This window comes from Oncorhynchus keta, chromosome 12 (assembly GCF_023373465.1).
Source record: "Oncorhynchus keta strain PuntledgeMale-10-30-2019 chromosome 12, Oket_V2, whole genome shotgun sequence".
In the NCBI taxonomy this organism is placed as follows: Eukaryota; Metazoa; Chordata; class Actinopteri; order Salmoniformes; family Salmonidae; genus Oncorhynchus; species Oncorhynchus keta.
In genome coordinates this window covers 5537842-5555016 of record NC_068432.1, presented here as the reverse complement: position 1 = coordinate 5555016, position 17175 = coordinate 5537842, and the positions used below count along the sequence as shown (strand labels likewise).

Sequence of the window (17175 nt, the reverse complement as noted above, 5' to 3'; positions counted from 1 at the left end):
GCTGCCAGCTGCACCCTTACTATGACAGAGGAAGTCATGGGGTTTGGCAGGGTTCCACACAACCACTTCCACACTATTCTATGAAAACAAGTTACACACTACTTCACAAAAAGCTTTGCACCCATGCTGCCATACACTACACTCATAAGGCTCACAAGAATGCAGAACACAGTATGAAAACTGGCACTGAGTGATTTGTATATGACAAAAAAAAGTTCAAAATAGCAACTGCATTATAGGATTACACATATACAAAGGCCTTCACAATATGCACATTTTGACTGCGTTAAACAGGCAGGATTTGCTGTGGTTACAGATAGTGCCGTACAGAAGTCGACTGTGACGAGTGCTCAACGTCACATCCTGGCTCTTCTCGTGTGCAGCGTTGATGCGACATTCCTGCATTCCAGCGATTAGACTACCCGTTGACTATGGACGGTTTTGTTATAAGCACATAATGATGGGGATTGGTGATGAGGTGGGACGAGCTGATTCTAGATCGGTTGTTAACGGTGGCGGGGTTTGAAGCCTACGGATGAGGCGCTATGCGGACGTCAAACGATCAACAGCGCGTGCGCCACCAAGACAACGCCAGAGTCGTGCCTCTTTTTTTTCATACGCTTGTTTGACTTCTAGCGTGTGTAACGCTGTGGCACCTCCTCTCGCCCCTCCCGTTGTCTAGTTGACAGGAATCTCCTCAGGCAGGATTGGAAAGCACTGACAGAGGTATGTTGAAATGAAGCTAATATTGTTGCATATTATGGTGCACTATTGTATCCCTGTTGTGATATAGACATGGACCTCTTTCTTGGCTTGAGTCGGAAGAGGTAACACGCTCATCCACCACTCAACCAGTAACGTTGCGTTAGAAGCTGTCCAGGAGGATAAATGCTGATCAGCATACAGCTAGCTAGCTGGCTATGTGAACATGGCCTCAAGCAACTAGCTAATAACCTGATGCATTATCATTTGAATTTAATGAGCTTAGGTACTGTTCTCTGCAATTTGATTAAAGTTACTCGCTATAGCCAGCGATCATGTGCAGTGTATGCGCTTGTCCCGCTCTCCAACCAATTGCTTGCTAACCTCAGCAGCTAGCTAGTTTTCTACTTCGTTAGCAAGTAAGCTAAAGATGTCCAAGGGGTTATGCAACAACGCGGCAGACACATCACTGCTTGCGCTTGAACATCATCAGGCAGCCAGGCAGAAGAACTGCTCGTATCAGGCAGCAGGTTGCAGATTCTGTGACAACTGTCTGGGAAACATGTACATTGCATTTCCATCTCTCTAGTGCATGTGGAAGGTGAAACCACCTGCCTGACACGGGTCTAATGCAACAATGCTAACGTTCTCAATCTCCTATCTCAAGGTCCTTTCAGTCGACGTTCCCTTAATATTTCTGTTCAGGTATGCTTATTTGAAAATTAAACAACGCAAAAAAAAATCTAGTTATCGTAAAAGCTTATCGTCTGATGAGATTTCATTGACTTTCTGCAATGGAGTATTTCTGTCTCAAGAGGGACCAGAAGGACACATTGTGTGGCTTTCCTTGAAGACCCGGTTATGTAGACTAGCTAGTACATTCCTCAAGACCCCACGGACATTCTTCTCTGTATGGCCTAATATTCTAACCTCTCCCACCAATAATGATCCTCAAAGGTTCAGTGCTCCTTCCTGTGTGTGTATTTGTGTAATGTGTGTGAGTGGGGTGTGTGTGTGTGTGTATTCTGTAATGCCTGATGTTTGACACTTCCTGTCTCCTTACCGTGGTCCCCTTCGAGTGAGTGCCTGTTGGTTACTGTAGATGTCTTGTATTAAAAACTGAATGCCTTCAACTGAAACGTGCCTAACTCATTTAACCTAACCCCAATGAATCAGAGAGGTGCGGGGGGCTGCCTTAATCGACATCCGTGTCTTTGGCGCCAGGGAAACAAATCTGTCCTTCTGCCCCTGAGCAAGGCATATCTACCCGTGAGCAATGCAGAACAACAGATTTTTACCTTGTCAGCTCTGGGATTCGATCCAGAAACCTTTCTAACCACAAGGCTACCTGCCACCCCACTGAATTTCAAAGCGTGTAGAAATGAGATGTGTAATAATTGGTTTTGATTTTGGGTGTCACTAAACGCATTTAAACTGAACAAAAATATAAATGCAACATGTAAAGTGTTAGTCCTTTGTTTCATGAGCTGAAATGAAAGGTCCCAGAAATGTTCCATATGCACATTATTATAATATTTTTCTTGTTTTGTGCACAAAGCTGTTTCCATCACTATTAGTGAGCATTTCTCCTTTACCAAGATAATCCATCCACCTGATGGGTGTGGCATATCAAGAAGTTGATTTAACAGCCTGATCATAAACCGCCTGATCATAAACCGCCTGATCATAAACCGCCTGATCATAAACCGCCTGATCATTAACAGCCTGATCATTAACAGCCTGATCACTGCACCTTGTGCAGGGAACAATAAAAGGCCACTCTATAATGTGCAGTTTTGTCACATCACAATGCCACAGATGTCTCAGGTTTTGAGGGAGCATGGAATTAGTATGCTATTGCCAGAGAATTCTATGTTAATTTCTCTAACATGTGCCACCTCCAACATCGTTTTTCAGAAACTGTCTCAGGGGAGCTCATCTGCGTGCTCGTCATCCTCACCAGGGTCTTGACCTGACTGCATTTCGGAATTGCAACCTACTTCAGTGGGCAAATGCTCACCATCGATGGCCACTTGCGTGCTGGAGAAGTGTGCTGTTCACGGATGAATCCCGTTTTCAACTGTACCAGGCAGATGGCAGACAGTGTATATGGCGTCGTGTGGGCGAGCGGTTTGCTGATGTCAACTTTGTGAGCAGATAACCCCACCACCACTATGGGGTAATGGTATGGGCAGGCATAAGCTACGGACAACGAACACAATTGGATTGTATCGATGGTAATTTGAATGCACAGAGATACTGTGACATCCGTTGCCATCACCTCATATTTCAGCATTATAATGCACGGCCCCATTTCGTAAGGATCTCTACAAAATTCCTGGAAGCGGATAGTGTCCCAGTTCTTCCATGGCTTGCATACTTACCAAACATGTCACCCATTGAGCATGCTTGAGATGCTCTAGATCGACGTGTACGACAGTGAGTTCAAGTTCCCGCCAATATCCAACGACTTCGCACAGCCATTGAATAGGAATGGGACAACTTTTCAAAGGCACAATCAACAACCTTATCAACTCTATGCGAAGGAGATGTATCGGGCTACATGAGGCAAATGCTGGTCATACCAGATACTGACTGGTTTTCTGATCCACACCCCTACCTTTTTAGTTTAAGATATCTGTGGCCAACAGATGTCTTTATTCCCAGTCATGTGAAATCCATAGATTAGGGTCTAATTAAAGTATTTCAATTGACTGATTTCCTTATATGAACTGTAACTCAGTAAAATCTTTGAAATTGTTGCATTTAAAATTTTGTTCAGTGTATGACCGGGAGAAAGGTGTAGTAATTATCATTAATATTCTATTAAATAGTGTTTGAATGAAGTGATCGAAGGCTGTAGGCTATGTGGCATGCGCTGATGTACAAAATAGCCATTTGGGCTATAGGCTATTCTATTTGCAAATTAGCATTGTGCACATGGGCAGAGGGCAAGTGTTCCAGTTTAAGCCTAGTCTTGGATGAAAAAGCACGATCAATGCTGAAATCCTTTTTGGAATCTGCAACAAGCACATTTTTCCTCCTGTTTCTAAACATTGAAGTCTGCCCAGACATTCTCGTATAGTAAGAGTGGAGTTGAGGTCATCTAACAAATATTAAATCGCGTCTAACCCTTCCATTTAGAAATCACTTATTGATTCATAAGCTGACCCGTCTGTGTTTTGCGTTTTGAATTTGGCTGTCAGTCCAGTGTATCAGGTTTGGCTGCTGTTGTGAAATCTCTAGCCTGGCAAGGCAAGCACATCACTCTTTTTCTGATGAGTCAGAGCAAACGGGTTAGTCTGTTCAGGCAGATGTGAGGCGTGTCTGTCTGCTCCTCTGTCTGCCTGCCCCTCCCCCTACCGGCCCACCCGTCCATCAATGACCTCAATCCTCTCCCACCTCCTCCCCCACACGCAGTGCTCTCTCCTCAGTTGCTATGTCAGTGAAGGCCGAGCACACTGCTAATGCTTTATGTATACCATTGCCCCATTGCTATCTCACAGCGCTTTGTGCTAAGCAGTAGCCTAACACAAAGCTGTCTCCTTTTTATTCTTGTGATTTTCCTTTGATTTTTTTTTTTTTACAGATAATGGCCGTTCCTCCTACCTATGTTGACCTTGGCAAGTCCGCCAAGGATGTCTTTACCAAGGGATACGGTGAGCACTGAGCAAGTACTACTTTCTACCCACTATTTCCTAGATCATTCTTCAACTCAGCCTTTGCTCCTGTCCTGCAGAGAATCAGGAGTGGACTGTAGTCGTACTAGCCTAGTGTTATAGCCATTTGGTAAACCCTCTAGTTTAGACTGGCTGTCCTTAGGCAGCTTATTGACTGAGAGACACACAGCTGTACTGAGCTATTGAGGTCTAGGCCTTATTGTGGGGATTCCCAGGTAAATCCCCCCCAGGCGAGGGTGGGACGACCAGCACACTGCCTCCCAGAGATGGATGGAAAGGAAGCTGGGTCGGTGAACTGTGCCTGACGTGACAATGGACTCCAGTTTAGAAACTAGGGCCGGGAAGATACCAGTATCGCAATACTTGTTAGTATCGTGGCAAGGGAAAAAAGCAGATTTAACTTTAGGACAACAGCCCAAATGTTGGGAAACAAACATCCATTATGTCGTCATCCTGAGTCACATTTCTGGAAAAGAATATTGTGATACTGGTATAGTCACAGCCCTAGTAGAAACCACATCAAAACATCAAATCAATAAACTCTATCTATCAATGTTATGTAATAGTTGTAATGTGTGATAGCCTAGACTGGTATTTCTCAGAGAGGGATTTATTGAACAGCGGTTTACAGTGCATTCGGAAAGTATTCAGACCCCTTGACTTTTTCCACGTCACTTCATAAGCACTATGTGTTTATGAAGTGATAAAATAAGTGCAAGAGACGGCATGCTTATTTTGAAAACAACTGAGGCCATGCATTAACGGGGATTGCTAGGAATGTTAGTGGAAATAATGAACTGAACAGGAATATATCATCAGTTTAAAAAGCACTCATAGAATATGTTGTAATTACAACAGTTTGATTTCATTTTCTTCTGTGCCTTTCAGGTTTTGGTCTCATCAAGCTGGACTTGAAAACAAAGTCAGATAATGGACTGGTAAGTTCCACTGCAGTCTGTATACCCCTTCAGCCAAAAGAGGTGAACAGGTCAGGGATCCATAGCCGCAGGCAGAACAGTTGAAAATGGAGTAGCAGCACGATCAGGTGGACTGGGGACAGCAAGGAGTCATCAGGCCAGGTAGTCCTGAGGCATGGTCCTAAAGCTCAGGTCCTCCGATAGAGAGAGAATTAGTGAGAGAATTCGAGAGAGCATACTTAAATTCACACAGGACACCGGATAAGACAGGAGAAATACTCCAGATATAACAGCATATAATAGCATCCCGGCACAAACTATTGCAGCGTAAATACTGGAGGCTGAGACAGGAGGGGTCGGGAGACACTATGGCCCCTTTTGATAATACCCCCCCCGGACAGGGGCTAACAGGCAGGATATAACCCCACCCACTTTTCCAAAGCACAGCCCCCACACCACTAGAGGGATATCTTCAACCACCAACTTACCATCCTGAGACAAATCTGAGTATAGCCCACAAAGATCTCCCCCACTGCACAACCCTTCGGGGGGTGGGTGCCAACCCGGATAGGAAGATCACGTCAGTGACTCATCCCACTCAAGTGATGCATCCCTCCTAGGGACTGCATCGAAGAGCACCAGTAAGCAGTGACTCAGCCCCCGTAATAGCGTTAGAAGCAGAGAATCTCAGTGGAGAGAGGGGAACCGGCCAGGCAGAGACGGCAAGGGTGGTTCGTCGCTCCAGTGCCTTTCCGTTCACCTTCACACTCCTGGGCCAGACTACACTCAATCATAGGACCTACTGAAGAGATGAGTCTTCAATAAAGACTTATGTCGAGACCGAGTCTGCGTCTCTCACATGGGTAGGCAGACCATTCCATAAAACCAGAGCTCTATAGGAGAAAGCCCTGCCTCCAGCTGTTTGCTTAGAAATTCTAGGGACAATTAGGTGTCCTGCGTCTTGTAACCGTAGCGTATGTGTACCTATGTATGGCAGGACCAAATCGGAAAGATGGGTATAAGCAAGCCCGTGTAATGCTTTGGAGGTTAGCAGTAAAACCTTGAAATCAGCCCTTGCCTTAATAGGAAGCCAGTGTAGAGAGGCTCGCACTGGAGTAAAAAAATTTCAAGTCAAGATTCTAGCAGCCGTATTTAGCACTAATTGAAGTTTATTTAGTGGTTTAACCGGGTTGCCGGAAAGTAGAGCATTGCAGTAGTCTAACCTAGAAGTGACAAAAGCACAGATTCATTTTTCTGCATAATTTTAGGACAGAAAGTTTCTGATTTTTGCTATGTTACGTAGATGGAAGAAAGCTGTCCTTGATATGTTCGTCATATCAAAAATATGAACAAAAATATAAACGCAACATTAAACAATTTCAACGATTTTACTGCGTTACAGTTGTTATGAGGAAATCTGCCCTAATCAATGGATTTCACATGACTGGGAATACAGATATGCATCTGTTGGTCACAGATACCATTAAAAACAATGGGACTCACAATGGGCTTAAGGATCTCGTCACGGTATTTCGTTGCATTGAAATTGATCAAATGCATTGGGTTTGTTGTCCATAGCTTATGACTTCCCATGCCATAACTCCTTCCGCCACCATGGGGTACTCTGTTCACAATGTTGACATCAGTAAACCGCTCACCCACACAACGCCATACAATACACGGTCTGCGGTTGTGAGGCCGGTTGAATGTACTGCCAGATTCTCTAAAATGACATTGGAGGCAGCTTATGGTAGAGAAATGAACATTCAATTCTCAGGCAAACGCTCTGGTGGACATTCCTGCAGTCAGCATGCCAATTGCACTCTCCCTCAACTTGAGACATCTGTGGCATTGTGTTGTGACAAAACTGCACATTTTAGAGTCGTCTTTTATTCTCCCCAAAACAAGGTGCATCTGTATAATGAGCATGCTGTTTTATAAGCTTCTTGATATGTCACACCTGTCAGATGGAAGAATAAATGCTCACCAGTAGAGATGTAAACACATTTGTGCACAAAATCTGAGAGAAATAAGCAATTTGTGCGTATAGCAAATTTCTGGGATTTTATTTTTTTGGCTCATGAAACATGGAACCAACACTTTACTTGTTGTTTTTATATTTTTCTTCCGTTTAGTTATCTGACTCATCAACACCCGTGAAAGACCTCTCGGATTGTCTCCGTCACTCGTGACGTGCCAATGTGGTCCTCAGCCATCCAAATCCTCACTAATAATGTCTGATGCTAAAATAACGTGATCACATCTCACCGCTGACCTCTGTTTGACCCCAATCCCAGGAGTTCACCAGCACGGGCTCTGCCAACACCGAGACCAGCAAAGTGGCCGGCACCCTGGAGACCAAGTACAAGTGGGCCGAACACGGACTGACCTTCACTGAGAAGTGGAACACCGACAACACTCTGGGCACTGAGATCACTCTGGAGGACCAGGTCAGGACTATGTGTTCTTTAGATCAGGGTTGTACTCTATTCCGTTTTCTTCAATCTGTCATTGTTTGAAGGGCCAATGAGCCAATGAGTAATCCCTTCGTGTAAATATAAAAAAGATCAGCAGTCACTGACTTGTTTCATTGATTTTATTATATATTTTAAGACAATATATACATAACTTTACATGTTTAGTCTACTTTGTGTGGGAGTCTGTTCCCTATGGGCCCCCCCCACCCTATTAAGGGGTGAAATGCTCAGAGCAATATACATTTTAATTACGCAACAATGCTTTCTTAATAGTTCTTTCGGTCTGCCTCGGAAATTAATTTACTTATGAATCATTCATGCTTTCTTATCCTCTCCATCTTTCTCTCACCTTCTCCCTTCAGTTGACCAAAGGGCTTAAACTGACGTTTGATTCCTCCTTCTCGCCAAACACTGGGTAAGAAGTGGCTATCCAATTAATTCAGTGAAGGTAGCATTTAATGGTTTCACAATGTTAATTAATTGCAATCAATGATGTCACACAATACACGTTGCCATTTTATTTTGTCCTGCTCAGCTCAATGTAGATTGTTGGATGTATTTGCCATTCTGTCACTGTAATTCCTATATTACCTCATACTCACAAGTTTTTCCTTCCTTCCATTCCTCTCATATCCCTACCTCCAGCAAGAAGAGTGGTAAGATCAAGACTGGCTACAAGAGGGAGCACATCAACCTGGGGTGTGATGTGGACTACGACATTAACGGGACGGCTGTGCACGGCATGGCGGTGGTGGGCTACGAGGGCTGGCTGGCCGGCTACCAGATGACCTTCGAGGCCGGGAAGAACAGGGTCACCCAGAGCAACTTCGCCGTGGGCTACAAGACCGACGAGTTCCAGCTCCACACAAATGTGTGAGTAGATATATTTATTTAACTAGGCAAGTCAGATAACAACAAATTCTTATGTACAATGACTGCCTACCCCGTCATTGTATAGATGCAAAAATATGGTTCAGGTAGGCCTCCGCGCTTCAGCAAACAATGGAAGTAAGAAGGGGGCTCAACAACACTGACAGTAAGCCAGCGATGGGGCTGAACATCACTGACAGTAAGCCAGCGATGGGGCTCAACATCACTGACAGTAAGCCAGCGATGGGGCTCAACAACACTGACAGTAAGCCAGCGATGGGGCTCAACAACACTGACAGTAAGCCAGCGATGGGGCTCAACAACACTGACAGTAAGCCAGCGATGGGGCTCAACAACACTGACAGTAAGCCAGCGATGGGGCTCAACAACACTGACAGTAAGCCAGCGATGGGGCTCAACAACACTGACAGTAAGCCAGCGATGGGGCTCAACAACACTGACAGTAAGCCAGCGATGGGGCTCAACAACACTGACAGTAAGCCAGCGATGGGGCTCAACAACACTGACAGTAAGCCAGCGATGGGGCTCAACAACACTGACAGTAAGCCAGCGATGGGGCTCAACAACACTGACAGTAAGCCAGCGATGGGGCTCAACAACACTGACAGTAAGCCAGCGATGGGGCTCAACAACACTGACAGTAAGCCAGCGATGGGGCTCAACAACACTGACAGTAAGCCAGCGATGGGGCTCAACAACACTGACAGTAAGCCAGCGATGGGGTTTAGGGACCATATTTATGGTCTTTAAGACCCTTATCCAAAATGATTTACAGTGAAGTATTTTGTATTTTTGGCACTTTGTTGCAAGCACCATGCTCCAACCAACTGAGCTTTTTGAACGACTCGTCACTAACATTTTGTTTCCAGCTCTGAACTATGAGAGCTGATGTTGTCTGGACACTAGCAGCCCCAAGCACTTGCTGTCTCTCTGGTCCCCTCAGATGCAGACTGGCAGTTATTTTATGTATCCCACAGTGATGGGATTTGTCATAGGGCTTTGTTGGTAGGATAGTATAGTATCGTAAGCTAACCTCCTGCCACGACCTGGCCTTCCATTCATGATCACTTTTTTGACTTTTTTGAGCTAATGTCAATTAGCTCTGAGACATGACTATTTAATCCTTTGACAGCTGATCCTTGATATCCACTGAGTGTACAAAACATTAGGAACACCTGCTCTTTCCATGACAGACTGACCAGGTGAATCCAGGTGAAAGCTATGATCGCTTATTGATGTCACCTGTTAAATCCACTTCAATCAGTGTAGACGAAGAGGAGACAGGTTAAAGAAGGATTTTTAAGCCTTGAGACAATTGAGACTTGATCTGTGTTCGCATACACATACGAACATACTGTATACTACATAATGACTGTATACTACTTACTATATACTTTGTCTACTGGAAGTTGATGCTGTTGCTATGCAACCTCTTGCTTGCTTGTTAGCATAACAAATTACTATCAAGACTTCAGGTGTGTTTGTAAATTCAATCTGGAGTGTCAGAGTGCGTTCTGGAGCGCATACTGGAATCTTTGGCCGAGGATTAGGATCTAGGAATGATCCGAGTGTTCTGACCTCACACTGGCAGTCAAGCACCCAAGCTAACTGGCTAGTTCCAGACACAAATGAGAGAACACCTCACTCTAACCACCATTTTACTCACCCTAGCAGAGCTGGTTAGGCAGTTATCCAGAGTGTTGGTAACTGTAATGGTGCTGCTGGCAACTATTTAATTACACTTTTTTTGCCGACATTTACTGACACCGGCCACATTCAACGAGTGTTGAGCTTTTTGTAAATTCATCAGTTATTCTGCGCTCTGGCACAGTCAGACCAGAGTGCTCTGAAATCGGAGTAGGTAGCCAGAGTGAATTTACAGTGACACCCAAACCACTTTACCACTTAGCTAAGCTATAAATTACGTGAATAATCAAGTGAATAAATGTTGGGTAGTTAGCATAAAGTAAATATACTGGCAAGTCCGACTTATTAGTAGCCAACTGACGTTACAGTAGGTAGCTAAACATAGCATATCATTACACCAGTATGTACTGGGTATGCGGTTCGTAAGGATAGCGTAAACATTCATTCAAACAGCACTTTCTTTGTGTTTTGCCAGCAGCTCTTCGTTGTCAAGCATTGCGCTGTTTATGACTTCAAGCCTATCAACTCCCGAGATGAGGCTGGTGTGACCGAAGTGAAATGGCTGGCTAGTTAGCGCGTGCTAATAGCGTTTCAAACGTCACTCGCTCTGAGCCTTCTAGCAGTTGTTTCCCTTGCTCTGCATGGGTAACGCTGCTTCGATGGGGGCTGTTGTCGTGTTGCTGGTTCGAACCCAGGGAGGAGCGAGGAGAGGGACAGAAGCTATACTGTTACACTGGCAATACTAAAGTGCTTATAAGAACATCCAATAGTCAAAGGTTAATGAAATACAAATGGTATAGCGGGAAATAGTCCTATAATTCCTATTATAACTAAAACCTAAAACTTCTTACCTGGGAATATTGAAGACTCATGTTAAAAGGAACCACCAGCTTTCATATGTTCTCATGTACTGAGCAAGGAACTCAAACTGTGAACTCATATTGTGTTTTTACTTTCTTCTCCAACACTTTGTTTTTGCATTATTTAAACCAAATTGAACATGTTTCATTATTTATTTAAGGCTAAATTGATTTTATTGATGTATTATATTAAGTTAAAATAAGTTCATTCAGTATTGTTGTAATTGTCATTATTACAAATAACATTTTAAAAATCGTCCGATTTAATCGGTTTCGGCTTTTCTTTGGTCCTCCAATAATCGGTATCGGCGTTGAAAAATCATAATCGGTCGACCTCTTATACAAACCCTGTTATGGATTGTGTATGTGTGCTGTTCAGAGGGTGAATGGGAAAGACAAAAGATTTGTGCCTTTGAACAGGGTATGTTAGTAGGTGCCAGGCGCACTGGTTTGAGTGTGTCAAGAACTGCAACGCTGCTGTTTTTTTCACGCTCAACATTTTCCCGTGTGTATTAAGAATGGTTCAACACCCAAAGGACATCCAGCCGACTCGACACAACTGTGGGAGGAAACGATGTCACCATGGGCCAGCATCCCGGAGGAACGCTTTCGACACCTTGTAGAGTCCGTGCCCCGACGAGTTGAGACATTTTCTGGGGGCAAAAGGGGGTTGTAACTCAATATTAGAAAGGTGTTCCTAATGTTTTGTACCCTCAGTTTGCTAGTTTAGACTGTGAATATTGATCTTCTGATTGCAATTCATGTGAAATTAGGTAGTTGTAACAGTTCTCGTTTCATTTTTTTTGTTGAACATGAATACTGGAATGAATAGTGATGTTGCAATATACTTGCATACATGTTAGTTCCCCATTCTCATAGTAATAATGACCAAGCGTTTTTTCCCCACTATGACAGAAATGACGGCACCGAGTTCGGGGGCTCCATCTACCAGAAGGTGAACGACCAGCTGGAGACAGCAGTCAACCTGGCCTGGACCGCTGGCAACAGCAACACCCACTTTGGCATTGCAGCCAAGTACCAGATTGATGCCGACGCATCTTTCTCGGTAAGGGGCCACTCTAGCTAGTCCACTTACTGGCTGAGACATGACCTCCGCCTGGGGTCACATTCAGGGGACGGGTAGAGGGAGTTACTAGGCTAATAAGTTTTAAATGATCTGTCGAAGTATTGTTGAGTACATTTTGAGTCCTATTTTTAATCCTGTTTCTAATCTATACATTTCTCCAACAGGCCAGAGTGAACAACTCCAGCCTTGTGGGCCTAGGATACACTCAGACTCTGAAGCCTGGTTAGTAATTTTAAAATGTTTTATTAAAATGTTTTGCGAAATATTATTTTTCTCCATGCCAGTGTATTAAATGTGCAGTTGAAATACCTTTCTACAGTATTTTGGGAAGAAATGACAGAACAGCAGCGTGCACTTGATCTTGGACCTCCTCAGCCAGTCAATGGACGCTGATCTTGTCACTAGGACTGTTGCGGTGACCGTATTACCACCACACCGGCGGTCACGAGTAATGAAGGCAGGCAAATTCCACATGACTTAGTCATGGTAATTAGGCTTCTCCAAGCTTTGATGTTGCTAATGGTCATTAGTAGCCTACCAAACTTGCTAACTGCCTCGTTCTCAGCACCCTATTGTCCCTTTAATCACTCTGACATCAATGCAAATCTAATCAAACACTTCTTGAGAGCCCATGAGCTCATGTTGCGCAACATTTCAATAGAGTGATGGCCTCTATTAAAAAGAGGAGCATCAGCTTTCTATAGGCTAGGCCTACTATATTTATTTCTCAACTTCCCTAATATCAATGTTTATATTTACAACAGGAATATAGCCTACCTGGCTGGCATGAAAATAAACCACATGGAAAAGCGTCCTCCATTCTCAAATCAAATTTATTTGTCACATACACATGGTTAGCAGATGTTAATGCGAGTATAGCGAAATGCTTTTGCTTCTAGTTCCGACAATGCAGTAATAACCAACGAGTAATCTAACCTAACAATTCCAAAACTACTACCTTATACACACAAGTGTAAAGGGATAAAGAATATGTCCATAAAGATATATGAATGAATGATGGTACAGAATGGCATAGGCAAGATGCAGTAGATGGTATCGAGTACAGTATATACATATGAGATGAGTAATGTAGAGCATGTAAACAAAGTGGCATAGTTTAGTGGCTAGTGATACATGTATTACATAAAGATGCAGTAGATGATATAGAGTACAGTATATACATATACATATGAGATGAGTAATGTAGGGTATGTAAACATTATATTAAGTAGCATTGTTTAAAATGGCTAGTGATATATTTTCCATCAATTCCCATTATTAAAGTGGCTGGAGTTGAGTCAGTGTGTTGGCAGCAGCCAATCAATGTTAGTGGTGGCTGTTTAACAGTCTGATGGCCTTGAGATAGAAGCTGTTTTTCAGTCTCTCGGTCCCTGCTTTGATGCACCTGTACTGACCTCTCCTTCTGGATGATAGCGGGGTGAACAGGCAGTGGCTCGGGTGGTTGCTGTCCTTGATGATCTTTATGGCCTTCCTGTGACATCGGGTGGTGTAGGTGTCCTGGAGAGCAGGTAGTTTGCCTCCAGTAATGCGTTGTGCAGACCTCACTACCCTCTGGAGAGCCTTACGGTTGTGGACGGAGCAGTTGCCTTACCAGGCAGTGATACAGCCCGACAGGATGCTCTCAATTGTGCATCTGTAGAAGTTTTTGAGTGTTTTTGGTGATAAGCCGAATTTCTTCAGCCTCCTGAGGTTGAAGAGGCGCTGCTGCACCTTCTTCACGACGCTGTGTGGGTGGACCAATTCAGTGTGTCCGTGATGTGTATGCCGAGGAACTTAAAACTTAATACCCTCTCCACTACTGTCCCATCGATGTGGATAGGGGGGTGCTCCCTCTGCTGTTTCCTGAAGTCCACAATCATCTCCTTTGTTTTGTTGACGTTGAGTGTGAGGTTATTTTCCTGACACCACACTCAGAGGGCCCTCACCTCCTCCCTGTAGGCCGTCTCGTCGTTGTTGGTAATCAAGCATACCACTGTAGTGTCGTCCGCAAACTTGACGATTGAGTTGGAGGAGTGCATGGCCACACAGTCGTGGGTAAACAGGGAGTATACAGGAGAGGGCTCAGAACGCACCCTTGTGGGCTATTTAAGTGCATAGATTCTATGTATTTTTCTTTTTCCCGCTGCGCCTGTTTCGATACAGGCGCATGATAAGGATCCATTCACATATTATTTAGTATATGTAAAGACTAGATTAAATCAATAATAGTCTGATGGGTGACAATGTTGGCCTATCACTTGTGAATTATATATTATCCATTTTTGTGTGGCTTTTTCGAATCAGTCGCACACCTCAAGTAGCCTAGCCCATAGGCCTATATGTTTTAATAAGGTTTGTATCACAACTTAAGTGACCAAATAACTTCTTAAAATTAAGCACATTAATCTGCTTTACAAGGGGTGTAGAGCCTAACGCATACATAAGCAGCACGTGGGTTTCAAGTTTGGGAAAGATCATTTTCACCATAAAAAATGCACTTTTTATAATAAAATAATTTCATTTGGGGTCACTTGATAATGATGTTTTCTGTTAATGGAACATTTGCTCTTATAGTCTACTACCATGTGCACATTGCTGCGCTTATAATGTGAAGAAATAGCCTAATAGTTCATCAACATTTAAAGCTAAACGTTCTGATTTGTTGCGTCAGCCACATTGTGTAAAAAAAAAATGTTTGGTGCTAGCGGTTGTATTCATTTTGCATCTATCGAATCCCACAACTGTCCCAGACTGTTTGGAATATTTATTTCTCGCTTAGAATATAATAGGTTGACCTTTGTACAATGAAGAATAGTAGATTGACATAGGCTAGTGCTTTTGCTGTTTGTTAGGCCTACTCATCTTGTTGGCTGACGAAAAGTAAATGTGGACCGTTCTTCCAATATCTTCAATATGCACCTCGTAATTTGATCACGTGATGGAGTGCGCAGCACTCTGGGAGAAGGGCACAACGGCCACTGGCCACAAACGTCCTGGATTTTTTTAGGGTGCATTATGGCCACAGAAAGGGGATGCCGCTGTGAAATTCTAGGCAATATCAAGTGCGAATGAGTGACTGATGTAGCGTGTACAGCCTGCACAAGAAACAAGGTATAGCTCATGACTTTCAAGCTACTTTTTTTCAAATCATCATTAGTCGCATCATGCAGCCTTACAATGTTTTAAAAATCAAACATATACCCCAATGTTTGTAGAACAACTAAAGTTATATTAATAACTGTAAATTAAGCATAGGAGTACCTATTTCTTTGTTAACCGCTCAACACAGAATAGCCGCATGTGCGCACTCCCTCAAATAGTTTGGAGAAAATATTATATTTTATTCAGCTTTTTTCAATTGCATTCTTCATACTATAAAATACAAATAATGCCACCCGAATTCTTAGCAAATCTTGTCTGCTAAATGAACTAGTATAGCCTATAGCCATTTGGCATAGCCAGATCAGGACAACTCAGAGTATGCTGTTCTGTTCTTCTGAAATAGACTACATTTTATTCATATCATGCTTCTTTAGATCTGTATAAAATAAATAATGGATGTATTGTGAAGGTGTAGGCTATGTTACATGGATTTATTATACTTTTTAAAAATGTAGATGTTCCAAAAGTATGCAAGCCAGGAGATGCTAAATGTTAATTTTATATTAACTTGACAATTACCGGCGGACAATTCCGTGATCACCACAGACAGCTGCACTTGTTACTCCCCCTTGTTGATGTATTGTCTCTGTCTCTCTGTCTACAGGCATTAAGCTGACCCTTTCTGCTCTCCTGGATGGGAAAAATATTAACACCGGTGGGCACAAGCTCGGCCTTGGCCTAGAGTTTGAGGCATAAGAAGGCAGGGAACACAACAACAACCCCAAAACCTTTTACAACAACAACCAAATATTTTATTGAAATAGCTATCCTCACAACCTTGTTTCCCTTACAGTAGATGTGCTTTGGTTGAGGTGAGGTGGCACACGTGGTGAAATCGCACTACAGTTGATATTCCACTTTTACAGGACCATTTCAGATAAAATATTTTGGAATACAGGGCCCAGTTTAGAATAAAACGAAGATGTTTTAATGGTCGGCAAAATGTAAAAATGGTTAAGGTCTCATGTAAACACTAATTTATTTATATATATTTTCAAAGCGGATAAGAGAAAATAAGATGCTGTTGATAATTTTTTTTTAAGGATTTGGTAAACATACAGTTTACTTTTTGTCCACATGGTGGGACTGTTGCATTAAACAGATCACTGTTACTGGATTACAACATAAACATTCCTTGGCCAAGGTGAAATATTCCTCTGTACTGGAGAGTTCTCTCCTTGTAAACCCTCTGCAAAGAAGGGAAGTGTCTAAGATATTATATTATTATGGGATGGGTAAGTGGTCCTTCACTTAAGCAGCATTAGCTCTGAGGCACTAACTACTTTTTGGGAATATGGTGCCATTTAGGATCAAACCTGTTTTTGACTCGTCTGTCTGTGCATTTGGTGTGAATTATTTTTTATTACATATAGCAAAAATATATTAACAATGTTCTTGAATGCTTAACCTGTCTGTGAAGTTTAAGGCAAACCTCAAATGTTCCCAAATAGAAAGGTAACCTATCCTGCACACTATATAACATCCCTCTTAACACAAATGATTTTACAAGGAATGTTAGTCTTCCGATAATGGTGTTCGAACAGACAAACTCTGTGTACCTGACGTTGTTACTCCGTTAAATAAAGAACAACATCTTGAATGCCTCTGTGCTTTTCTTCCCACCCATAATGCAATGATAATGGAAATAAAAAGCCTTGGATTTGCTGTAGGCCTATATTCATATCTACTTTAACTACAACTGTTAATTTCTCTACGATAAGACTCCTGCAACATCGTTTTAGAGAATTTGAT

At 42.9% G+C, this 17175-nt stretch overlaps 1 protein-coding gene across 2 annotated transcripts; it reads left to right on the top strand.

Annotated features, from left to right (window-relative positions):
- Positions 1-489: 489 nt before the first annotated feature.
- On the top strand, positions 490-17023 carry LOC118390896 (voltage-dependent anion-selective channel protein 1-like). Of its 2 annotated transcripts, none has more exons than XM_052457659.1 (9): positions 490-730; positions 4292-4361; positions 5271-5320; positions 7597-7749; positions 8139-8191; positions 8422-8649; positions 12090-12240; positions 12426-12483; positions 16028-17023. In XM_052457659.1, exons 2-9 carry the CDS (start codon positions 4295-4297, stop codon positions 16117-16119), a joined length of 852 nt encoding a protein of 283 aa, XP_052313619.1. In that variant the 5' UTR covers positions 490-730; positions 4292-4294; the 3' UTR covers positions 16120-17023. The 2 variants fall into 2 exon arrangements, with proteins under 2 accessions (XP_052313619.1, XP_035637515.1); XM_035781622.2 differs by having other exon boundaries at positions 494-726.
- Positions 17024-17175: the final 152 nt, after the last annotated feature.

Excerpts from the sequence above, each read along its gene's own strand:
- LOC118390896 (XM_052457659.1), top strand. The coding sequence starts at position 4,295 with ATGGCCGTTCCTCCTACCTATGTTGACCTTGGCAAGTCCGCCAAGGAT. Across the intron at positions 7,750-8,138 it reads AGATCACTCTGGAGGACCAG|TTGACCAAAGGGCTTAAACT; the intron begins GTCAGGACTATG and ends TTCTCCCTTCAG. Across the intron at positions 12,484-16,027 it reads CACTCAGACTCTGAAGCCTG|GCATTAAGCTGACCCTTTCT; the intron begins GTTAGTAATTTT and ends CTCTGTCTACAG.